The following is a 26,250-nucleotide window of genomic DNA, read 5'->3' as shown; positions in this document are numbered from 1 at the left end:
AACTGAAAAATGAATTAATAACCAGAAATTTTAAAGGTAAAGTTGTACAGGTTTTAAAATTTGAGTTACTTAAAAATAACCTGAAAAAATTTATGAAGTGTATTTGTAGAAAGTAATTTTTTCTCACAGGATCAAACAGAACTGCTTCTATGCTAGTATTTAACTGCTGCCATAAGAACAGAGAAAACTTGGTCAATGAAATGAATTTTATCCTAATGTTGGAAAGAAACAGAAGATAAAGAGCTCAGAATTTCAATGAAGTCACTCACTCTAATAAAAACAAACAAAACAGATGTCTTCTTGTCTTTTAAACTCAGATCTCATTTCATCATCTCCACAAGATTTAGTTCACAACTCTGCACTGTCCTGTACTCTGTGCTACCACCTTAGTCATGCCTGTCAAAATGAAGTGCAGGATCCACAGAAGTAAGAGAGGGGCTGTGTCTTCTCAGGTCAGCAAAGATACACACATGGTAGGTACACAAAACTGTGCTACAACAAAAAACAGAACCAAAATCAGGGCAACAACCAGGATCTTACAAAGCACATGAGACAGTCTTATTTTGCTATATCACAACTGTATCTTTACAAGGTAAGTGGGTTGTTATCACTCATCTGCTTCCATGTGTATTTTGTGTCCATAGAACCAGGAATCTGCAGGGCTAGGAGCCTCTGGCTGCAGCTGGAGGAAGCCAGGGCTGCCGGCATGAGCGCCAGGGCTCGCTGGACTGCACTGCCTCTGGGGGACGCACGGCGTGGGCATCGAAGTGTATGTCAGCTTCCATGGCTTGAAATTATGTTTGAAATACCTGGTCTAATAGAAAGCCTGTGGCTTTGAGTTGGTCTTAAACTTGTTTGCAAAGAACAGAAATATTTAAATTTAGGGAAAGAAATTAATGGTGGCCACTAGAGACCCAACAACAGTTAAATAGATGCCAGTATACCTGCATTTCATGTACAAGAACGTCTTAACTGAAAAGAAGTAAAATGGGATCTAAACTGGCTTCCAGATTCATGAAGAGTATAGCTGAACACGAACAATGCTGAAACATCAGGACTGAGCCATTTTTGTTAAAAAAAAAAAAAAAAAAAAAAAAAGCAAAAGAACTTAAAAATAAATTAGCATACATTTCCTTGAAGCATTAAAACTGAGGACAGATAGGTGACGTTCCATAATATGACACAGATAGGAGGATATACAAGGTAGAAGTTAAAATATTTAGCAATCAGCTCTCACAGTCATGGAACCAAGGGGACCCTACAGGACAAACCACTGCAGAGGGAAAACAGGCAGATGGTGGGATAAATGGCTGAGTGTTCTTGAGTGGTTTCTGACTAAACAAGAAATGGAGGGAAACTATGTCATAAAGGGATGCATGCAAGCTAAGAAAATTAATCTGCTTGATTAATTTCCTTCTTAAGAAAATAGCACTCTCATATATGAGCTAATGTACTAAAAGACTGTAGGCATTAAAAAAATACTACATTATTAAAGATGTGGAATTATCATATCTGATACACAGGAAACACTAATTTCCTAAAGGCATATTTTAAATCTTGCAATGGAATCACCTAACACAGTCAAGGTTGGGGGTGGGTACGCTCTCCAGATACTTACATCTAAGAAAGCAATGCTGCATATGACAAGGGGTAGCCAGTTCAGGGCAAGAGTTAGAGAGGGTGATCTTTTCATCTCTGTCTGACCTTATACCAACATGCCCGTGGAATACACACTGACTCCTGAATGACACCATTTGCCTGTTAACTTCTCCCTCTTAACTTCATTCCAACCTTCACATAAAGAATCCCCAGAAGAAACCCAGGATGCATAAGAACTCCAAGCATTCATCTTGTTCTCTGGGTGTTAGGTGTTAGGGAAAGAATGGACAGTAACAGCTCATACTCCGTGTGTGGTAGGAACCACAAGGCACCGAGCTGGGACAGGCAGTCTCAAGGAATGGGCCCTGAGAATTCAGATGCTTAGATCTGGCTAAGCCAGGAAGGAAGAGGAAAGGAGAGAAAGGTGAGAGAGGTGGGGAGGGAGGAAGAAGGAGAAAACAGAAAGAAGGAAGAGAGGAAGGGAGGGAGAAATGGAGGGAGGAGAAAATTAAGGCTGATCTGTTTTACTTCTTGTCAATCAGTTGTGGCAAGAGTCGATGAATTTGAACTTAAACAAATGAGACCCAGGGATTCTCTAAGCATTCCCTTGGACTGCCTCTTACTATGTTCACATTTTCACTGTCCACCATCTCCATGAATAATTTAGAATGGGCTGCCTCGCTCTTCTGGAAACAAAAATATTTGAAATAAAAAAATTAACAGATGGATGGAACTATTTGAATACACACAGGGGGAAAAGAATTCAAAAGCTACTATATTTAAACCACAAATAAGAAATTCATATTAGAGAGAAATCAAATGCAAGGAAAGACTACTATGCTTATATATGGATTTAAAACGTAATTAGCACCCTTAAAAGCATACTACATTAAATATAAAAATAGCTCAAGAAAACCAAGCAGTTACGCTAGAGCATTCAGTAACTGAGAAAGAAATCAAGAGGATAGATGTTGAGATAATTTTTAATTACTTATTTTAAAAGTATAGTTAGAGCATTTTCAAATATATACACAAAAATGAGAGAACCAAACTCAAATATTAGATCAAAGAATAAGAAAGAAAATAGAACTGTAATACAATTCACTTTTCCTAAACTGTAATATAGAATTGAAAAGGAAAGCACTTCCTTTTAAAGAGGAAAATTATAAACCTCAACTTTAAATATTTAATCTACTCTTACAAAAAGGTATCCTTTACATAACTCAACTAAAGTAAACAGAGCAACTGGTTCAAGAAAGAGGGCTCATCACTAAGCCACGAGTGGTCTTCAATCAGTGGAAGTCAGCTCAGCTCCACAGGACCACAGGGAGCACGGTAAGCTGGGCCAGACACGGTGGAAGGAGAAGCAGGTGCCTGCAGTTTGATGAGTACCTGACTCCCATCCTGGACGCAATACTTGCAAACATAATTATGATATTGATTTAAGAACACTCAAAGGAAAGGACAGCATGAAAGAATGAATTTGCAAGGGATATATTTTGCTGTGCTAATACAATAGCTTTTTGAGACAACAGGGCATGCATAAAAGAAACCAGATAGACAGCATTTGTCTACATTTGAACAATGCTTTCAACCCTGTGCTGCATATCAGCATGCTGAGAAATCAAGAGATAAATTTTATAAATGATGTGACAGAGCAAATTACTAGTGGCTTTTAGATTGGAAATAAAAGATTATTATTCTTCTAGATACAGAAGTACATACACATACTGATAGATCTCAAGTTTCGATTTGCAGCTATGCTAATTATATGAAATAAAATAAATGTAGCTTATACATTAATCACTTTCAGGAAAATGCTAATTTGATAACTTTCAAGTATCCAGACAATCCATTAAAATTTTTTTGGAAGCAGACAGCAACAACAAAGAATCTATCAAGTGACTTACTTTTTCCTAAAAATTATAGGCAAAGGAAACTTCAAAAATGGCAAACACACTTTGCATCTTTTGAAATTAGTGCTGTATAGGTTATTTAACCAGTAGAATTTTTCCCAATATTTGTGGTACTAATTTTCTTTTGGTGGTTGGTATTGCACAGAAAAAGTCAGTGAGTTCAGGTAAAGATAAATCCCCATTAGCAAACACTGTAGCACTCTGACCTTCCTGGTTTCATCTGCATGACTGTCAGTTCCCTGGACCACATCTTACTGTGCAAGGTCCTGCCTTAGAGAAGGGATATGATGATGTTGGCTCATACTTTGAAGGAGATCACCTAGAATCCGCTGCAAGCTCAAGGTGAGCCACTTAAGCATGGATTAAAAGAACAAAGAGAAACTGGTCCTTCATTTATTCATTCATTCCTGCAACAATTCAAGAAACTGAGTTTCTATTCTATTCTGTGTTAGGCATTATGGGCACTAGGTCTTCTACAATCCTGGAATTTATACACTAGTTAGGATAGCAGACTTGGAAAAATACTAATTATAACAGCTATGAAAGTAGGGATGTGCTTCTTCAACAATTCTCAGGTACCGAATTGAATTCTCAAGTACCATATATCACATACTAAGTATAAGGATGATTTGATTTGGTTAAAAAATCTAAATCAGAGTAATTTAAAAAGAATCATAATGTAAAGTTCAACTATATGTAGTTACTTAAATTCTTAACAAAGTACCATCTGAAAAATACTTTGAACTGATTTAATGAAAAAAATATTAAAATATTGTGAACATGTAAATTTAGGATTCTTAAATATTTTTAAAAAGGGTCTTCAACTAGGATATTATATATTTTCATAGTAATAAATCACCTAGAAATTTCAAAATCTGTGATTGCTATCAGTGCCTTTCTTTTTCAACTGATTATGATTCTATGTAAAATATGTATTAATGGGATAAGATCAGTAAGTACTGCAACATCTTTTTTTTTTTTTTTTTCTGTACCAGGAATTGAACCCAGGGGCATTAAACCCAGCCTGCTTTTTAAAAAATTTTAGACGGGCCTTGCTAAGTTGTTTAGGGACTCAATAAGTTGCTGAAGCTGCCTTTGAACTTGTGATCCTCCTGCCTCAGCCTCCTGAAGTGGCTGGGATTACAGGTGTATGCCACCATGACCACCCAAAAGTTGTAATTTTTGGTAATAAATAAACCTCCTCTTTTTAAGTTTAAGATATACCATCTGAGCCATTGCTGGGTTCACCTTGAGCTTGCAGTGGATTCTAGATGACCTCCTTGAAGGTAAAAGCCAATATCATCACAACACTTCTCTAAAGCAGGACCTTGCCCATTAAACTTGCAGCATATTTTCACTGTTGGTTGATAAAAAGTACTACACTTACAATCTGCAGTACCCTGGTGTTTGATAAGAGCCATTATGTTGTTCATTAAGCACATGGATCAGAAGAAGCATAATGCAACAGTATACTTAAATCTGCTTAGATTGCTCTGCATCTAGGATCACAGCCACTTGTTCTGTGGGCATACCAGAAGCATAGCTGAAACAGAAGAGATTTCTTAGTAACAATGCCAAGACATATGTTTTATAAAGTCAAAAGCAGAGAATTCTACTGAGGATTTTTGCCTTTGGAATTGGTTTGTTTTCTCAATATGGCATCAAATTAGTTGATCCTGGGTAAGAGAACAAACTGGGATTTTGGGGGGTCAAATAAGGTAAGAACACCACCATGTCCACAGGCCTAAGTCCACAGCACAGCTGGATGGCATCTACCTGCAGGTCCTGCCACTTGGCCTACAGAGGTTCCGTATGGAGTGGCTTCAGGGACTTGAGATGATGGGCGCTGCTCTAGAATTCTAGGCTGTCACACACCAACACTTCAGGTGCTACTGGATTTCAGTTTCTAACCAGAAGCTGAGATTGTACATTTCTTTCCTGGTTGTCAAGGTGAAAGGCATGTATTGTTAAGGTAAAAATTCCAACTTTTAGACTTAGATAATAGCACTCAAAGTCAGCATTTTGCCACGCATCAACTATCAGCCTTTAGCTTCTCAAAAGCTTGAGGAAATAGCTTCTCTGCTAAAGCAGCACGAAGGCCCGTCCTAGTACATCCCAGCCCAACTCACTGAGCTACCGGGCCACACGTGTAATTGGTAACCGTGAGTGTAAAGCCTCCACCAGAAGGAGGCGTGCCTTCTCCTACAAGAACCACATACAGCAAACCAAAGCGGGGCAGAGGTCTATTAGGGGATTAAATCCGTGTTAGCTTCACTTGCATAACATTTGGGAAGATGGCCTACACGTTATTAAGAGGAGAGAACATTTCTTAAGTTGAACCATGACTAATTTCTTCCATTTAGATTTTGTAACTTCCTTGTAACAATTTTTTAAAGACTTGTATTGATAGGGCTTTTCTTCACTGCTAAGGAAATCCTGAACATGTGGATAAATTCAATTATTTCCATGACTGATTTTGATAATGTGTTGACTATAAAGATAAAAGTAGGAAGGAAATGAACCAATATTGGCTCTGCTGTGAAAATTTTACATTCTCCAAGTTCTATGATCGGACGCATCAAGCCAGTCTTAGGCCAGCAAACAGCAGCGTACCAGGTGGAGAAGGTACCCACAGGCATGCGCTCTTCAGGGATAGAACCATGCCATGCAGGGACGCCCCAGGGAAAGCAATGAAATGTGCCTTTACCTCCTTCCTTTCTTCTCTTTGCTTCTTCCTCGTTTCTTTCTTTGGCTTTCAATGCTTCATCAGCTTTTGCTGTAACAAAAACAATGAAATTTCTGCATTTATCTTATGTATATTTTTTATTATACAATTTAAAAATATTATTTATTTTACATGAAAATACTGAGGAAAGGAAATAGGAATTTGTTAATTCTGTGAGGTGGTCAGAAGACACATGGTAGCTAAATATCTGAAATACATATTTACATTTTTTATTCAGAATAAATATCCAGAATATTTATTTAGAATCTTCGAAGTTCAGTTCAAGACAACCTCTGTACAAAAAAAAAAGCGAGTAAGCAAAGTTTGGACAAAGGCCTATGATGGGAAGACTGCTGGTCGTCATGAGTCACCTGACGTGTCAGACATCTGCTGTCAACTTTGGAGGAAGTCTTAAGCCACAGTTTGCATTTTAAATAGAAGCAGCTTGCACTATCTGTGGAGCAGGATCAAATCAGGCAGCATATTCTTCCTTGCTGCACATCAAGCTGAGGTTCTTTATTCCTGTATGACAGCATTTGGTAGGAAGATTCTCTCTCTGTAGAAGACTCTTCCCTTATTACTTAATCATCTACTAGTTGCTCGACTGCAGGGTTTTCAAACACTTTACTACAGATGTTAAAGAAGATTAAAAATATACAGCACAGTAACAAGGGACTATCAATATACTCTGTAAATTAATTAAATTTCTGTTCTAGCACATCATTTATTCCAAAGCATTAATGTCTCAAAGGAGCGATTCTCCTTTATTGCTGTCTCACTGCCTGATGAGTGAACTAAGTGAAAATAAGTCTCTAATAGCATTATACTTGATGAAATATTAAGTTAAAAAAGTATTGCCTCGTCAAAAGAAAAAGAGTCAAACTGTGCCAGCATTAAAGTTTGGACGAGTCTTTATCATAATGATAATGGCAATGTAAACTGTGATTTAAAAAATAAGCAGGTTTGCTCTTCAGTTTGTTCTGCATATAGTTTTGCTCTGCAAAATCAACACATCCTTTAAAAGTACAAAACCTGGTTTACAAGAGGAATTTAAAGAAAACATGCCTCACATAAAACTATCTTTCTTCAAAGTCTGATTTTTTTTTCACCATCAATATTAACACTTTTCTTAAAGTATAAAACTGATATGATGGTGCTATTAAGTGCTATATCCAATTACACAGACATCTGTTTCCCTTTACAGGCTTTTATGCACACTTAGACTGCATTTAAAGTCATGAAATATTAAAACTTTTATGCCACTTTGTATCATTGCAAGAATCTATTAAATTAGATAATAAAAACAAACCACCAGTAACTCTAAAGACTTTTACTTCATTTACACTTCATTCTCCCTGGTAGAAGGACAAGGATAATAGAAATTCCATTTAAATTCAATCTTGGTTATATGTGTAATTGTAGATATACCCCTTGAGTCATGTAAAATGCTCAGCTTATGTTTCTTTCAAATTATCCCGCTCAGATTCACATTCTACTCCTTACAACCATCTTCAATATGTATTAGCAGAGCTCATTAGGCTGAAATTTAATAATGCAAACATCAGGTGGATTTCAAGAACCTCCATTAACAACGTAAGATGGATTGCTTATATATAGCTCTTGGGCCAACTGGGCACAATTTAAATTCAATAAACTAGCCTGCCTAAATCTGATTTATCTACTTCACTATGCTGGTTTGTCCTTTCTTACTGATTTGTTGCTATACATGGACAATTCATTGGAATATTGTTTTATTTTTTAAAACTGCAAATGGCTCTTGTGCTGTGGTTAAATATTTTCTGTCATTCAGGATCCCACTGGCCATTGAGATTCCCAAGTGTAAGTGTGTATGTGTGTATAAATAAAAAATTCTTCTGAATTATATTGAAATAACACAAATAATAATCTTAAAAGCACACATTTGAAAATTTCATCAATAATCAATGTCCACAAAGAATCTAAATGAATTCACTTGAAGAGAATGTTTATTCATACTGAATCATTAGGCTAAATTCCTCATTGATTATCAAGGGACTCTGAAAAGAACACATTTTTTTTTCTTTCTAACTGCTTTATGATTAAAATGTGAAAAGATGCAGAACCAATGGCCATTCATACATAATTTAACTTATCCTGATAATTTCTACACTATCTAAAAGGTGGCAATTCCATTGCACAAAGATACTGACTCTCTTTAGATGTACCACAGAACTTGGCCCCATGGAGCACAGTTGGTGAGTAGTAAGATCTGCTCTTAGGGTCCACCATCCGCCTTGGACCTTACAGAAGCACATCATGTACACAACTTCCAGTCATCTGGTTCTCCCAGATTCCCTCCAGGCTTTGCATCCTGCACTACCCAACCTGGATGCAATAAATTGTGTACCCCCAAAAAACTCACGCTGAAATTTAATCCTCACATCAAAGATGGTAGATGAATAGGAGCTCTTGTGAGGTTCCAAGAGAGTGAAGCAGGGGGTCCCGTGAAGAGGTGATTAGGTCATGGGAGCTGCCCTTATGACTGCATCGACCTATCCATGATTTCTGAACAAGCAGGTTAGTGGTCACCTTCTGAGTGGGTCTGTGTAAAAGTCAGGTGAGCTGTCTCTTGTATGTGATGTCCTATGTTGCCTTAGGACTCTGCAGAGTGTCCCTACCAGCAAGAAGGCCTTCACCAGATGTGGCCCCTCAATCCTATACCTCCCAGTTTCCAGAGCCACAAGCCACACAATTCTTGATTCTTTGCAAGGTACCCAGTCTGTGGCATTCACTCACTTCAGCACAAGAATGACTGAGACCCTAGGCCCTGAGACAACCGTTTCAACTCCACACTTAAAACACCCTGGCTCCCCTCGGGCCTTTGCAGTTTAGCCCAGCTGTTACCCATACAGCTGACCCATCCCCTTTTTTTCTGTGTCTGCTGTAGAGGCTCCTACAACACAGTGCATGAACGACGGTACAAGGTGCTTCCCAAACCCTGTGAGGCACATCCTTAGTCAGCATCCACACGGTGTCTCTTCTCACTGCCTACCCCTTGCTGTAGCTTCTCTGCTCCAAATGCCAATCATCTGAAACCAGTTCCCAATTCCCTTATATTTCCTCAGTCTCGCTCCTACTCACCTTCCAGCTTTTATGTTCACTGGATCTTTTTTGCCTTGTTTAAAGTCAAGCCACCCACTTGTACTTTAAAACTGCTTCTTTCCATATCCTTAGGGTCCTTTTGCTTCCCTTTTCCTATCCTTGGATTGAAACCCCTTCAAGTCTCACAAGTCCTATGCAATGCTCACTCTTTTATCAACTTAGTTACACCTCCCCCCCAACACATCTTTTGTCCCTGCAGCATTTGCAATGGTTTCAAAAACCTCCATAGTAGCCAAGTCTAATGCTTGGCTTAGTTTTATCTTGTTATAGTCTCTCCATTTTTTAGTGTGTGGGGATTGAACTCAGGGGCACTCAACCACTGAGATACATCATCACTCCTATTTTGTATTTTATTTAGAGACAGAGTCTCACTGAATTGCTTAGTGCCTTTGAATTCGCGATCCTCCTGTCTCAGCCTGCCGAGCCACTAGGATTATAGGCATGCACTACCAACTGCACTACCATGCACTATTCAATCTGAACAAGACAGGTACTCCTCCTCCATCTCTGCAATTAATCCTGTGCTTCAGTGACCTCTTCAGGTTACTGCCAGGTAAGGAATGGGTTCACTGTTTTGCATCCCCAGAATCAAGCATTTCTACAACAGAGAAAGGCTCTAAGGCACAAGTACGACCGTGTCACTCTGCTGAAACTAAGGGCACCCAGTCATACACATGTGTACATGTACGGTTCTACGGATCTGTACTGGTAGATCCAGAATACTCAGCATGCCACCTGCAGGACTCAACCTGACTCCAGGTGGCTTCCAGCTCATGCCTGAGCCTAACTACCTGCTTCCTAGCTGCAAGGTCCTTGGGACTGGGTCCTGGGGATGTGCTGCCTTTGCCTGCACTGCTGTGTTTCTGCTCCTGCTGCGGTGGCCATTCTTTCTTTAAGCAGAAAGTTTTAGTTGGAGTATCAGTCCCTTCTTTGAGGCCTTCCCGATCAATACCTTTGTGCCCATCCACTGGAGGAAGTCAGAAGGGCAGGAGGGCAAGGGGGTACGGGGCCCAACTCCTCCTCTGATCCAGGACCATTCTCAGAGTAACTACCACTCCCCTAGTAAAGGCATCAACCTACTTGCAAGGGCAGAGCCTTAGACTTCATCACTCGAAAAGATCCCACCTCTCAACACTGAGAGTTATGTTTCCAACACGTGAACTCTGGGGGACACACTGGAGCCAAAATGATTGGTCCCAAGTGAATGAGATGTTCCCTCCCTTCCTCAGGCAATATAATGCCTCCCCATGTAAGGTGCAGCCTTCTGTTCCCTTTGTTGGAGGGCAGGCTACCTGGGAACAGGGCCCAGAGCAGGTGGGGCAGAAATTGTGCATTCACTCCCTCTCGAGCTGCGGTCACTCCCTCTTGAGCCTGTGACTGCATCCGAGCTCCCCTGCAGATGAAGGTGGCCATTGCCTGAGTGAGGGCCGACGCAGCGCGAGCCCAAACTGTTTCCACTGCCATCTGCCTCACACGGAGCCCTCACTCTCTTCACCAGGTGAATTAAGGACCCACGAGGGCAAACCACAAGATAGGAGGAACCCAGGTCACTGAATTTCAATGAGGAATGGCCTTTCTTTCATGACTTGTGTGGCACTGTGACATCAGCACAAAGCAGTTAGAGTATCGGGTTGCTAGTGGCCTGTCCATCTCACCTAACTCAGCAGATACTCAGTGAACACTCCTGATCCAACGGGCAAGAAGGATTTAGCAAGTCAGTGCAGGTGTTGTGTTGCCTTTGCAAAGTGAGATTTTTTTTCCCAGAAAAGAAGCCTTCTGTGGGTGCTTCATTTGAACAACACAGACCAGAAAGAGCAGCTGCAGAGGTGACCCGAGGCCACGCAGGTTACTATTCAGGGTGTGTCTTCAGCAGCACCAATCAGAAGCTGGCTTTGCCCTCACTGGCTGTACTTGTAAGACTCCATGGGGACATGGCTTCTTAGATTCAGACACCTGTTTGCTTAGGTCAGATTTTAAGTGATCTGGGGAAGTACTCTGTGTACCCCATGGGAGGGAATCACCTGGATCAAGAACTGCAGAAGACCGACAGGGTATCCAACTCATTCCTACTTCTAGAAAGGATTATTGCTAGTATTTCCAGAGAAACCCTTCCTAACGACTTTCATTCAGAAGTTCTTTTTAAGATGTGGTCCAGTTTCTGACACTGCACCACCATGAATGGACCAGAAATCTTGAAAAACAGAAGGCACATGGGGACAGATATGTAGAAAACGATTAAAGGAAATCACAGTCCAATCACATTCAGAACACTATGCAGACGTGGAAGAAGTCGTAGGGACACTTTAGTTCTAGAGTCAAGGACACCAAGTGAAGGTGTAGGCCTGGGACAAACACAGAGCTGGGATCACGACTGGGCCTCCTCACACCTCTGCAGATCGTGGTTAGGATAAGGCAGTGTTTGACCACTGGCAGAAGCACTGAACTCAGAAGGTGCCAGTGCCAGCGAGGCGAGGTTGGCACTGCTGATCCCTAAAAGGGATGACCAACAAGCTGCTGGTTGGTTCTTACCAGAAACCTTCTAGCCACTGACACAGTCAATGGAGACAGGGTCTAGCAAGCAGAAATGGCAGGGTAGCCATGTCCTCTGATGGCACTGCAATGAAGCAGGAAAGAACAACTGGAGATGAATTCTGCAACCTGACCACATTTATCCGCCTGAAACTAGTTTTTAAAAGCCTCTATAGAACTTCTGGACTGAAAAGGAAATGTAAAGAGAAATAGAAATGATTAGCTCCCAGAAACAATAAAAATTCAAATAAAGTAGGATGAGGTAATTGCAAAAGACAAGAATCAGAAATTATAACATGAACCAAGTCTAGAACATCCTTAAAGGATTTGATCAATGAAACTAAAACATATTCAAAAGAATCAATAAAATAGATAAGCCTTTGGAAGGTCTGATCAAAGGGGAAAAAAAGTAAGAAGACTCTCACAAACAACAGAAGATATGGGTAAAGTACCATAACTAGAAATACAGAAGAAATTTTAAGAGGTAAATATGCATATGCACAAACATAAACATATACATATTTGCCCATACACTGGAAAATCTATAGGAGATAATAATTTTGAGAAAATAACTTAAGAAAAGAACGAGCACCTGAAAAAGTCAAAATAATAAATTTCTATTCAACATAGTTCCAGGCCAGACAGTTGTATTTTAAGGCTTATCTCATACTTTGCAGAAATACAAATGGCCAAAACACACATAAAAATATGCTCGGGGTTACCAGTGCTCAACAAATGCATTTAAAACAATATTATATTTTCCCCAACACACTTGTAAACAATAAAATGACTAACAATATAAAGTTAATGACAGAACAAAATAAACTGAAGCCCTGGCAATGGCTTATAACCTGGTGAAGTAGGTCTGGAAGGCCCCTGGCCTCCCTGACATTACCCAGAGCACAGACACTATCCACCAGTCATTCTGACTCCAGGAACCTGTTCTGTAGAAATACCTGCACACAAGTGAAGATGTGTATCCTGGGCTGGCACTTTTGCAAAGAAAAAAGAAAGACTGAAAGTCTAAACATGGAAGTGGCTAGTTACTGTGACTACTATGCAAAAACTCGAAGCCACTGAAAAGAATGAGTGGACTAACAGGTATTGATAAGGAAAGATGCTAGAGAAGAACATCACACTCAAAAAGCAAGCTGACTCTGTGGAAAGTTTCTATTGACTTGACAAAACAAAGTGTGAGCTCACTGCACATTTGCAGAGCATGCGTGGGGAGAGCGAACAGGGGACGGCCTGCCTGGAAGGGGTGGGTGGGCCTCTCCCTGTCTCCACTGCATACACTTTCCACCTTCTTAAATGACCCTTATTCAGAAATATACATGTATTCCAATATTGCATCTACACAGCTAAGAAAGTCACATGCAAGACATGGAAGATGTTTTATGATGCCCTAATATAAAATTTGGAGCCCAGCAATATGTTCTAATGAACTATAAATAAAAACATCTAGCAAAATGCACCTTTTAAAATTTCAGTTTATTGTAATTCTCAATGCTTTCTATATTGACACTAAGAAAATGACGGTGACACCTGGGCATTTCACAGGAAGTAGGACAGCTTCCAACCACAACAAGCAACAGCACCACCCCTTCCTTCCACACACCCATAGACTCTTGATCAGTCATCAAAACACAGGGGAGAAAATTCTGATGGTTTATTCTTCTCTACTACATTTACTATAAATGGTACACATTTATTCAGCTTATCTGTGATGTCTTTTTAAATATCAGTGTAAGAGACAGAATATCAACTAACAATTGTCATTCCCCAAATTCTAAGTACGAATATTTTATCTACATCAGTTATTACTATGCATATTTTATTGATGATCAAATGAAAGGTCCAAGAAAGTTATGTAATTTGTCAAAAGACAGAATGACTAAATTATAGAGCCTGTGAATTCCAGTTTAATGTACTTTTTAGCCTATTTCTTAACCTGGAATCAAGTAGTAAACAAAAATACAGAATACATTGATTGCTTCCATACACGTTACTAATCAGTACTCTTGAGATTCTCTTCCCTGTTTTCCAAAGTACAGTGGCTCAAGTCTAGTGGTCAGTGATTCTATTCAGTGTACTTCTGATTTAAAATTATTAGTCACCATGCTTAATGACTCCTGCATCTCTAAGAGCAAGGCTGGAGTGAATAGTGGCTGCAAGAACATGCTTGGACAAATGCATGTGGGTCTGTAAGCCACCTGTTTGTGCCAGGTAGTAGGGAACGTGATGTTTACATTTGGGACACCACCATCTCTGAAGTTCAATCCTAGAGCTAAGGCAGCTTTAACTTTTCCCTGGGTGACTATGCAGTCTTGGCTTAGTCCTGCCAGGATCTCTTTCTAGGAATTAACAGAGGGAGTAATAATAAGTGCCTGCAAAACATCTAAAAACTAACTAGTTATGTCAAATGCATTTAGAATTTACACAGGATATAGCTATTGTGTCTGTACATTTAAAGATTATGTAACTGGGGTCATAATATCAGCTCACCCAGGTAAATACTGAATTAATATTCTAAATATTGAAATAATGAATCAACACTCTAAATACTGAAATATTGAACCAATATTCTATATCTACCAGCCCACCTGATGCTAAAAAACTGGAAATTCATTGAGATGATCAATGGTAACTACAAATTGATATGGTATGTTTTAATTCTTTTCTTACTTTTTTTTTGGTAGCACAAGCATGGGGGTATACAGATATTTGGAACACTCTGAGTTTGTTTTCTTTTACAGTAAATTTCCTTCTGCATACTTTCTAATGTTTCTCAAATAAAGCTGTTTCCTTTTACTATTTTATCCTGTGTGATATATTTTGGATTTTCTCTCAACTCTTATGCCCCCAACAGGGCTTTAAAGATGACCCAAATTTGCAATGGTTTACTTCACGTGCCCCTTTTTTCTGCTAGAGAAGTTTCCACATTACACCCTGGAAGGGCTCTGATGACTTATTTCACTGCGGAGCCACTTGAGCGTGTGTGTAGAAATGCTGCATGCCACTAAGCCTCACACTCCCGCCTGCACAGGGGTCTCTCTCCCTGATTCTTCTAGTGGAATCCATGAGCACTTCAGTGCCAAGGAAAGAGTTGAACAGACCCAGTTACGGTAAAGACACAATGTGGACAGCTGGTGGTTGGTTTGTTTCGTTCTTTAAATGTGTAAAAATTACTATTGCCTTCTGATAGTTTATGTGACTTTTCTCCAATTCTGTTGACTGTCTTTCTGTTCTATAAAGAAACTGTTTAGTCATAGTAATTAAAAAGTCATTTACTAAAATCTAAGACAAAAGTTAAACACAATAACTTTAAAGAAAATAATCCAATAGCAACATGGGTATACTACTGTGAGGCTTAGTCTCTTAATAAAAAGGCAACACTAGATTTTTTTTTTCAGAATGCTGATATGGAAAATAAAAATAAGTTCATCATTTCATGCTCGTACTCCTCTGACTTACTGCACATCCATCAACTTGATGTCGGCTAAAGTCAGCTGGCCACCGTGATAACCCCATTCCAAGAAAGACGGCTCAGCAGCTCAGGAGAACTCTGGGAGCCACTGTGCTTGAGTGGAGTCATACCCTGGACTCTGGTAAGTGGCTGGCAATGCTTGTTCTTTTAAGTAACTCCAAACGCCCTATCCACACACATATTTAAAAAGTAACTAAAGGTATACAGTCCTTTTAAAAATGAGAACCAAGTTCAGAAATGGCAGTTAATTATGTACTTCAGAAATCAAGAATAAGATGCAATAGTCCCTTATATAAAAAAAAATCAGGGCTGGGGCTGTAGCTCAGTAGTAGAGACTGGGTTCAATCCTCAGCACCACATAAAAATGAAGAAACAAATAAAATAAAGGTATTGTGCCCATCTACAACTTTAAAAAAGAGCCAGGACGTATTTCTTTTCCTATTTTTTACTTATTCTTACGTTTCTTTTTTAAAAATAGAATTACATATTTTTATGTATAGCATTTGTTTTCTTGGTTTCAATTACTGAAAGAAAACCAAAACTTATGCAGGCTGTTCTGTGTCAGTCACTATGCTAAGTACCTAGTTTCAGCTATTTTGTGTAATCCCCAGTAAGGTGCAAAAGGCTTAATAATATGCCTAAAGTTACCTGCCTAATAAATGAGTGAGCTAGTGTTAACACAAGCCTGCCTACTCTCCTTTTCATTCATATAATAACTTCTAAAAAAAACTGTGTGGAAGAATATAAAAAACTAACTCAATTCTACTACTGCTTCTAAAATAAGGTTAATTTATCATGTTTATATAATATTACTCTTGTGTTATACTTATTATGGTTAAAGTTTACAGAAAGATCATGAATAAATTGCCATTGTAAAGTAAGTATGAAAGCAAATAATTTGGGGTGAACTGTCCTATTACTAATGAATCAATATTTTTGAATTCACTTTTCCCCAGGAATATGAAATGCTCAGTGTTTAAGTACATGCTATGAACTTGGCTGCCCCACTTGAGAAATTAATCATTTAAGTCTGCAACCAACAGCTGAATTTGAGTGCTATAAAACCTACATCTCCACACTAAAAATGCTAACACCTCTGATAAAATGCGAACTTCCACTGCCGAGTCCACAAATTCTCCCCAAAGGAGCTTTATGACATGACCTGATTTAATCCTATTAAAAGTGTGTGTTAAGGGCTCTTCTGGATACCATCTTCTGACAGAGGAGCTACATCATGGTTCCACTAACTGGAATGTACCCACTTTCACCTACAGTTCAAAATCATGTACACAAGTTTGTTGGATGACAAACCTCAGTGCCCTGGAGGAGCTACCTGCCTTTGGAATGATCTCTGAATGATCTCCTGCTCCCCTTGGTCTGTGAAACGGTACATAATGAAACTCTTGCCTTTGCTCTCCAGAGCGAACTGTATGCTGAACCAGCACAGAATCTCTTGCTCATTAAGGAAGATGTATGTTCTGTTCTCTCACATGATCCGGGCTGCATGGTTATTTTGGGGATCTCCGCATGGATGCTTCAGTGTTTGGTTCCCCTTGTTGCATGATTGTGATAGATGACTTCTACAGTGCAAGGTCACAGAAAACCAAACCACATCAGTTGTTGGATATGAGGTTATCTTCATGATGGTACAGCAGAAGGTTAACTTGGGATCATGAAAAACTGTAAGAAGTAAGTGCCAGTCAAAAACAGATACAGGGGCCTGGAGTCATAGCTCAGTGGTAGAGCACTTGCCTAGCATGTGTGAGGCACTGGGTTGGATCCTCAGCACCACATAAAAATAAATAAATAAAATCAAGGTATTATTTCCACTTACAACTAAAAAAAAAATAGATACAATATGTTCTGAAGAAGGGACTTTGCAATTTAATGAAGTAAGCATAAGGGATAAAACAAATTAAAATGATCCATTTTTTTTAACAGAAGAGTGAGGCACTCCAGTGAAGGGTATGCTGAATTAGAAATCAAGAAGCCAAATGCTGGTGTCAAACTCGTGTCCCATTAAGTAAATTTGAAGACGTACTTGTGTCATCCCAATTTCAAAATGTAAATAATACCATCAACCTTTCTCTTCTTTTTAGGATAAGTTATGAAAGGACTAGAAGTTGGGAAATTTATAGAGAACAGCTTAGTGAAAAAAACTTAACTACTCAATGCTTTCTCCCTGGGTGCTGGGGACTGAACCCAGTGATGGACGGATGGACGCATGGACACGTACAGAGCAAGCACTGTACTGACGAGCTCCATGCTAGCCCTTGAATAACTGACTGGTGTGGGGAAGGCCTGCTGGCCTGCACCCTTTTCCTCTAAACTCCTGGGTTCCAGACGCTCACAAGAATGCCTGAACTGTAAGCTTCACCACAGGCCCCAGCCCAACACCTCAGGGGACCTCCCTGGAACAGTATTATTTTTGCAGTCAGGCTCAGTAGAGCTAGCACCTTCCCCATGAAGCACTCTCTAGAAATGATTCATCTCATTTTCCCTTAGCAAGTCCAGTGAGATCCCCCACTAAGCTGTTTGACCCATTTCCCCAGTCAGCCACCACTCACTCCATACCCTTTACACTTCAAATCTAAGAACATTTTCCAATTTGGTCAACACTCCATACTCTTCTAATTCTGAACCTTACTGTACCCTTGGTTTGGAGGGTGTTTCTCACTCTAGAAATTCTACTTTTTACAAGGGCTCTTTTAACTCTAGACAGAATTAGTTTCTCTTAAAGTACTTCTGTTTCGACCCTAATCATCTTACACTGTAATTATTTGTTCAATATGTTTGTTTCTTATTTGCCTTTATATCCTCAAAATTCAGTTCGGTGCCAATCAATGCTAAATGAACACTTATCAAACCATTTCAATTTTCAAAAAAGGTAAGAAAACACTGGTAAAACGAGCTGGAACAGTTGAGGAGATCTGTAACTTCAAAACAGAAGAACAGGGACTGGGGTTGTAGCTCAATGGCAGAGAGTGCCTCAATGGCATGTGTGAGGCACTGGGTTCAATTCTCAGCACCACATATAAATAAGTAAAATAAGTGTCCATTGACAACTAAAAACTATTTAAAAAAAAAAACAACAGAACAGTACAGATTTATATTAATCTATGTTATCTACACTACCCCGGGGAATTTAGTAGAATAATATAATGCATGAGATCTCCACCCAAAGGTTTTTAGACATATATGGTAAAATAATGGGAAGACTCTTCATTAGAACCTGCCTATAGCATTATCTATTACTGCACCTTCTATAGCATTATCTATTACTGAAGAGTTATCATCAAGTTACAATGAATTACTGAGCTTTACCACAGAGATTATGAAGCCAGGCTATCTGTTTGAACCCTGGGTCTTCCCATCCTTAGCTATGAGAGCTGGTGCAAGTGCATTCTCTGGGGGTCTTAAGTCTAACTCACCTGAGAGTAGTACTGATGCCAACACCTCCATCATAAGCCACAGGGTTGTTGTAAGGACTGCATAAGTTCATATGCACCACGCATTCAGAACAGAACAAAACCTTTAGCACGTAAAGGTTGCCATTATGTTTATGAATATCTATATACTTTTATAGACATTGGTATTTATGGTAATTATGCATATTAAAGTGCACACATCTGTACTACTCATAATATATATGTTTTTAAAAATCTATTTACACACTTTTAGTAGTGAATCCTTTCCTTGCAAAAAACTTTTATTTTGTTTAGGGAAATATGAACTAGGTGTATATAATGTGGTTTCTCTGTTATTTTTGAGAAGTTCGCTTTAAACTGAAGTGAGTTTTCACAAGGAAATTGAGAATCTGGTTGTGTGTGTATACTTTTTTTTTTTTTTTTTTTTTTTGCAGTGCTGGGGATTGAACCCAGGGCCTTGTGCGTGCAAGGCAAGCACTCTACCAACTGAGCTATATCCCCAGCCCGTGTGTGTGTACTTTTAAGCAAACCATCGTGCCAGGTCCTTCAGAGGTCATGTAAATGTGCACACACGTGCGTGCTGGCAGCTGAGTCCTGAGCTCCAGGGCACACGCTGCCATTCACGCTTGCATTCGCGCTGTTCCCCGCCTAGGAGCCTGCTCCTGGACGCCCTGCTCGTGGTCGACCTGTACCTCTCCCACTAGGTCTGAGAGGAGGCCACATGTCTTTTTCCAGCTCTACTGATAACTTCTCCAGGTCAGATACCTTCCTTGTTTTAGCATAGTGTAGTATCAGACTTGGTTCACTGGCTCCTCAATAAATGTTTATTGAGCTGAACAATAAATTAACATATAAAATGATGACTGAGAATGTAATACAAATTTAATTTTGTTCTACTAACAAAATTATTGTACTATTTTACAAAATGACAAAAAAGGATATCCTGAGATTATCAGACTCAGAAAATTACATCAATTGGCACACTCCACTCTAAACATGAATATCCCAAAAATAAAATCTGACATAACTCCTCAAAACTGCAAAACCTTGAAGTTATATAAACATAATTAATTGTGTTTATATATGTATGCACGTATATATAAATATACTTTTCAATGTTTCTGTGAGTGAATCCTCTTACCAAAAAATTCATTTAGGATAAGATTCAATATTGAAACTAAGAATCCTATATGCATTAGAAGTTTCCCTTTATAACACATATTTAGTACCAATAAAACTTAGGAATTTTACAGTAATCAAATGTCAAATCAAATAGAAATCTTCAGAACTATGGCTGCAGCTACTAAAAGGGTCATATCTCCTCATACATAAGGAACAGTTTCCTCCCACTTGAATGAACTGTCTTCCCTAATTACTTTTTGAGACTGTTTCTGACTGACTGTACTGCCCAGGCTGGCCTCCAACTCCTGTGCTCATGTGACCCTCCAAGTCAGCCTCCGAGTAGCAGGGACCACAGGCATGGTGCCTGGTCTCCCTGATTCTTTCACATCAGATACTTCTTACGCCAAAAATGACACTGATGGTAGTATTCTTGTTTTACCTTGTGCCACTATTTCAAAAGCATGACCTAAGAATTTAATAATATTATTCAAAATTAAGACCTAGGAGTTGCAAGTAGCTGAACACTCACGTAACATGTAAACAACATAAAACCAAGCAACAGCTGCCCTTCAGACACAGGAGACAGCAATTTTAAAAGCAGGTAAATTAATACATCTCAAAAAACAGGTCAGTGGGTCTAGTATTTCTACATATAAAAGTGCCATTTCATTTCAAATGCATTTGTGACAAATTATTTTGTAGTTGTTTTCATGGTAAAACACAAGCTTGCCGAAGAAAAACACTGGTCTATTTTTATCATAAAAGGCTCAATTAGTTTGAGATATTTAAAAATGTTTGGTATGAGGTCTGTCCGATTTCATACTGTTATGCTTTTCCAGATGTATTATCATTTTGTACAATCTTAGATTACAACTGGAAGAGCATAATTTCCAAACTTCATGTATAGTCCTGTTTAAGCAATGCCTTAGGAAATTGAGCAGAAAGTTTTATTAATAAGAAGTCAGTATTGAAAAGTTCTCAGGCTAAAATATGATAAATAAGTCAATCTTAGTGGGCTTACATCTTTGGATTCTCCTTTGTGAATTTCTTATGGGCAGAATGAGTAGGAGCTAAGTGTGTACAGCCTACTTACTACAAGTAAGATATATAAAGGTAGGTACACAGCCCCTGGGTTCCGCTAGGTGGCGCAAGAAGAATAATTTATCTTCTCATGCTGTCTGTTGGAATGTTAGTAAATGGAATGACAGAGCAAAAAGTACTCCAAATCAGTATTTTTAGATTCTACTTATACTAGAATATTTCCATCTATTTTACACTAAAATATAATTATTTTATGATAACAAACTAGCTTGGTACAAAGTATACTTCAGTACAATGGAAGATTTTCTGTTCTTCCCACTGGCAATTTTGAACACTGAATAGTTAAGTGTCCTATTTTTAGGGAAGACACAGGGTAAACAATGAATGAATAAAATGGGCACTACTTTATTGAAACCCTACCTAAAAGCATCATTTAGTTAGAAGTAAATCTGCGAGAAGTATTTCTTACCACTGTGAAAGCATGATATGCAAATTAAAAAACAAAACATTTTAGAAGCTTCCATACTAAGGTTTTTAAGAAACAAAGGACAGAGTTGAAAGGGAAGTGGTCTAGAAAGAAGACCTGAATTCTAGTGCTAGCCAGCAATAACCTGATTCATAACCCGAGCTGCAGTCTGCTAAACGGTTAACTAAGAGTCGAATCGGATTCATTTTAAGGAGTTTCAGAAACATCACTCTAGACTCTCATGAAGGAGTGACAATATATTCTGCCAAGACATTATTTTAATGTTTTTTAGAGATTAAAGTTTAAATGTATATTCTGCTTTAATGGGGTCAAGCCAAAGATTATCATTTAAATAAATATAACCGATACTAGAAGCAATATTACGTAGAAATACAATTAAGATAATTAATCCATCTAGCAAAAACTACATCTGGATAGAGGTAAGACGATTTTAAAATTGTTTTTAAGCTACTGAAGTAGAGTTTAGATAGATCTGAATTTCAAACTCCTATTGTTCGATCTGTTCTATAAATGGAGCTCTAACTGCAATGCACTTTGAGCACCCCAACATGAGACTAGGAATGAGTTATAGGTGTGTTAAAATCCTGATCCTGGCAGCCCTCAGGGCAGCCAGGTGGGCTCTGAGGCTCCAGCAGCCCCATCAGCTGGGGCTGACTGGGCCTGCCCTCTGCAGCACCCCTGCTGACCTCATTTTCACCTGCCATAACTTAACTCCAGACACCTCTGGAAAACACGTAAATGACTCACTCTCCAGAGTAACACCGAGACCTGCAAAGTTTTCTATAATTGCACAATTCTGGCTGAAATTTATTTCATAAACAATATGAACAATGATGGCTAAAAATTAAGGGGAAATTTGACAAAAGGAAAAATATGTAGAGTTCCTATGTCAAATAAGCTAATTTGTCTAAAACCTACTAAATTAACAATATACAAAAACACTTCATTACTTATATTACATTGTATGTTTTGGCTCATCAATTTTAATACTGAATTAAACTGCAACCAATGCTTCTAATATAGAGGACTAACTATAACCTGTTAAGAATAAAAGTACACAATAATTTCCAAAGTTATTAAATTAACTTGTGAAGCACCATATGGACAGGCAATTATTTATGTTAAACTTTTTTTGTTAATGTTAAAATATATTTTGTAAGTAACTATAGTGTATATACATACACTCAGTGTGTGTACATACACATAATTTCTGGACAAATGTTTTTATTTTATTCAGGAGATAAAGGCTGAAATCAGTGCTGCAAAGGATGTAAAAATGATGACTGGTATCATGAAATTGTGATATGCAATATTCTGGGCTAATATATTTTACGGATAGTAAAAACAAATTTGGAAACACTATATGAAAAACCCATGTTAATTTAAAATCTTCACAAAAAGCCTCAGTTCTTCAAAACTATGAAAGCTAATCTGAATTCAAAATGAGTTAAATATTAACAAACTTCTCCAGAGGAAGAGACTGCAGACAGCTTTGCCGGAGCTGCTGGAAAGATCAGCATTGTGGTCACAGCTCTTGGAGGGGAAGGATGTGCAGCAAGGAGGGACAGGGCTGCTGAGAGCAAAGGTGGAAACTGGCAGGTGAAGCTCAGCGGGAGCGGGGGCGACACTCCCCAGACTCTGGTCCTGGTCCTGCGTGCTGTATTAAGACTGCCTTTCTCATCACTTAATGCTTGTTTTCATCACTTTGCTTAAAATATTGATAATCAATTAGGGCTACGTCTGTTTTGCCACAGAATCTGTGTCACAGTCTATCAGACTGTCAGGGCCAATTCAATCCTCATTCAAAGTTAATTTTTTCTTCATAAATCTGCCTTTGGAGGAGTCATTAGGCGCAGAACATAGCCGGAGGTGCAATCACCTATTCTCTTTCATTAGTGGCAGGCAGAGAAGGTGAGGGAGATTATTAGAACTTTGGAATGATCACAAAGCAGGGTGCTGCTTGTCAGATCCCCCCAACATTTAATTCATCTAGCAACTCACCAGCACTCTTTGCCAACAGTTTTAAATGGACATTATTCATGAACATCTGTGACATGCTGAATATTCTGAACTGGAAATGATGAAAAAGAAATGCCCCTTTTGACTTTAAAATTAATTCTGTGGTCAAAACAATTAAGAATATAACAAACATGTTTTGTGATGCTATTTTTAGTCATCTAAGATACATTTCAGAAGCAAAACAATTTACTGAAATTAACAATACACAAATATATAAAGAAAATTAAGACAGCCAAAATTCTCTGTTAGCATTTTTTTAAAAATCCTATTTTACCTACATTAGGGATGACCAGGATTTTCCCCAAAGATGTATTTAAAATTCACAATATTTAAATATTTATTTAATGTGAATATCTTTTTAGCAACATACCACAAAGTCAAAACAACTCCAAAGTATTTAATATAGGGCCAATTTACGTAGGAAAACTTCCATTTGAAATTTTCATAACCATATTTTTTGTACCACAAATGGCTTAGTTATAAGAGATATATTGTGGGAAAGCTGACAGAAATACTTGGATGTAATTAAAAAAACAGGCAGTATCACTACAATGAAAACTTTATGAACAATTCGCCTTCATTTGAAAAGCTATCATTTTTTTTTCAATTAAAAGAAAATCTGGGGTGGTGTGGTAGTGTGTGCCTGGAATCCCAGTGGCTTAGGAAGCTGAGGCAGGAAGATTGTAAGTTCAAAGTCAGCCTCAGCAACTTAGCAAGACTGTCTCAAAGTAAAAAAAATAATAATAATAAAAAGGGCTGGGAACAAAGCTCAGTGGTTAAAGCATCCCTGGGTTTAATCCCTGGCACCAGAAAGAAGAGAACCTGGGTCATTTAATACACTTGGTTCCTCAGAGCACCCCATCTTTTTATTGTGTAGAATACAAAAATCATATTAGCAGCTAATATGGAGAGTAAAGAGGCATGTTGCTACACATTCTTTTTCATGGGGATATATCTGTAAGTTATTTGAACATCTACTCAGAATACCAAACTGATGGCACTAAGACCTTAAAGGCTATTATCAAAGTCCCAGTGTTCCAGCACAATACAACAGTTATTAGAAATTACCCTCAGGAAATAACTGAACCAGTGTGTCCCAAGCTGCCACACACAATGAGGTGCTAAAAGGGTTCTGCGGTCAAATATTTTTTGGAAAATACTAAGTTGGACAAAATTAAACTATTTCCTTACTGCAGAACTCATCAGAAATCTACAATTTGCCAATGTGTGCTGTGTGTCTACGAGGGAGATTCGAGGTGGTGATTCCCAGACTTATTTGCAAAGGAGCCCTGTTTTGACATCACCACAATATCAACAAAGGGTTTTCCTAACCTTCCCAGGAATAGTTAGCATGCTCCTGTCTATACTGGATGTGATATTCTACATCCTCTTAGCACGTACTAGATGAGGCCCTGCGGTAAGCAAGGTTACAAGAGTGGGTAAGACCCAAGCTCGGTCATGCACCATGGGCAGAACAGAATTTACTTATTTGTAGTCTGTCTTCTTACTGTGAGATCATTGAGAATATGGAACATATCTTACTCATATGGGCACTTCCAGTGACTAGCAACTGGTAAACAGAAGCTCAGGCAATGTGTACTAAACTCAAGTAGAAATTTTCTTTTTCTCAGATGGCTCCATTGACTTAATTCCAGTCCAAAAATCAGCTTCCCTCTCTTTCTTTTTCTCTAAGGTTAGTACCAATCAAACCAGTAATGTATAATAGATAAGTGACAGGAAATCAGAGAGAAGTTAATCAAGGAGAAACTGGCAAACCCGCTTGTTGATGGCAGCAGGTGCCTGGAGTGTGAGGAGGACCCTGCTGCCTACCTGGGCCTGGGGTGGGGCGGGGGGTCCTGGCACATCAATGACAGTTGGAAAGACACGGAATGCGAGAGTTTCAGTAACGGCTCTGCTACCATTCTCTTTGCTACTGCTACAACTCCTGCTGTCAGCATCACCATTGCTGCCATTGCCACAGTTCAGGAAACAAACTTTTCTAGACATTTCAAGCAAAATGGATTTAACACAAGGAACTGGGTGAGAAGGGCTAAAGCCGTGGGCTTCTGGGCTGGACAAGAACGATGCCCAAACCAACAATGCAGATGTGGCTTGCTGGTCAGCTCCCTCCACCACAGGCAGAACCAGGACAGGGAGGACTAAGGAGGCTGCCACTTGTGCTGGAAATTCAAGGACAGCCTCCGTGCTATACATCAAGTGGCTGCCAGTGCACCCCTCTCAATCTGCACAGCTGGCAGCTAGATACTGGGCGCTGATAGAGAAATAGCCCTGGCCTCCACAGCTGTGCTTGCCAGCAGCAACCACTGGAGCAGCAGCAAGGGGCTTCCACACCATCTCCACTTTCAGATCACACACGAGGACAGCTGCCTGTTGGTACACCTAACCAGGAGGACCTGACGCACATCCAGATTCTTGAGGGCGAATGACTGCAGCACATGTTGGTCTTGCTTTCCAGCCTCTGCCACCCAGGCAGGCAGACTAGGATGGTAGAAGAAATGTTAGGTGCTGACTCACAGTCTACTACTATCATCAATATTTCCCAGCCCTCACGTATGCCACGCACGCTCTGAATGGTCTACGGTACCGACTGACTCAATGCTCGCAACATTCCCCTGTGGTTTTCCCACTCACTTCACAGTGAGGAAAGTCAGGCACAGAGGCTTTAGCCATTGCTGCACAGTCACAGGGCTATTAAAGGACAGGGTCATATGCAGAACCAGGATGTTCTGCCCAGC

General features: G+C 39.1%; 1 protein-coding gene across 1 annotated transcript in view; it reads right to left on the bottom strand.

Moving 5' to 3' along the window:
- Rsrc1 (arginine and serine rich coiled-coil 1) overlaps positions 1-26,250 on the bottom strand; it is a 337,535-nt gene that overhangs the window by 56,862 nt on the left and 254,423 nt on the right. Inside the window, exon 7 of the mRNA XM_047565430.1 lies at positions 6,223-6,291. Coding sequence (XP_047421386.1) covers positions 6,223-6,291 — 69 coding nt within the window. The remainder of the gene's footprint in view (positions 1-6,222; positions 6,292-26,250) is intronic.

This window comes from Sciurus carolinensis, chromosome 9, assembly GCF_902686445.1.
Source record: "Sciurus carolinensis chromosome 9, mSciCar1.2, whole genome shotgun sequence".
NCBI lineage: Eukaryota > Metazoa > Chordata > Mammalia > Rodentia > Sciuridae > Sciurus > Sciurus carolinensis.
This window is presented reverse-complemented; position numbering and strand designations above follow the sequence as displayed.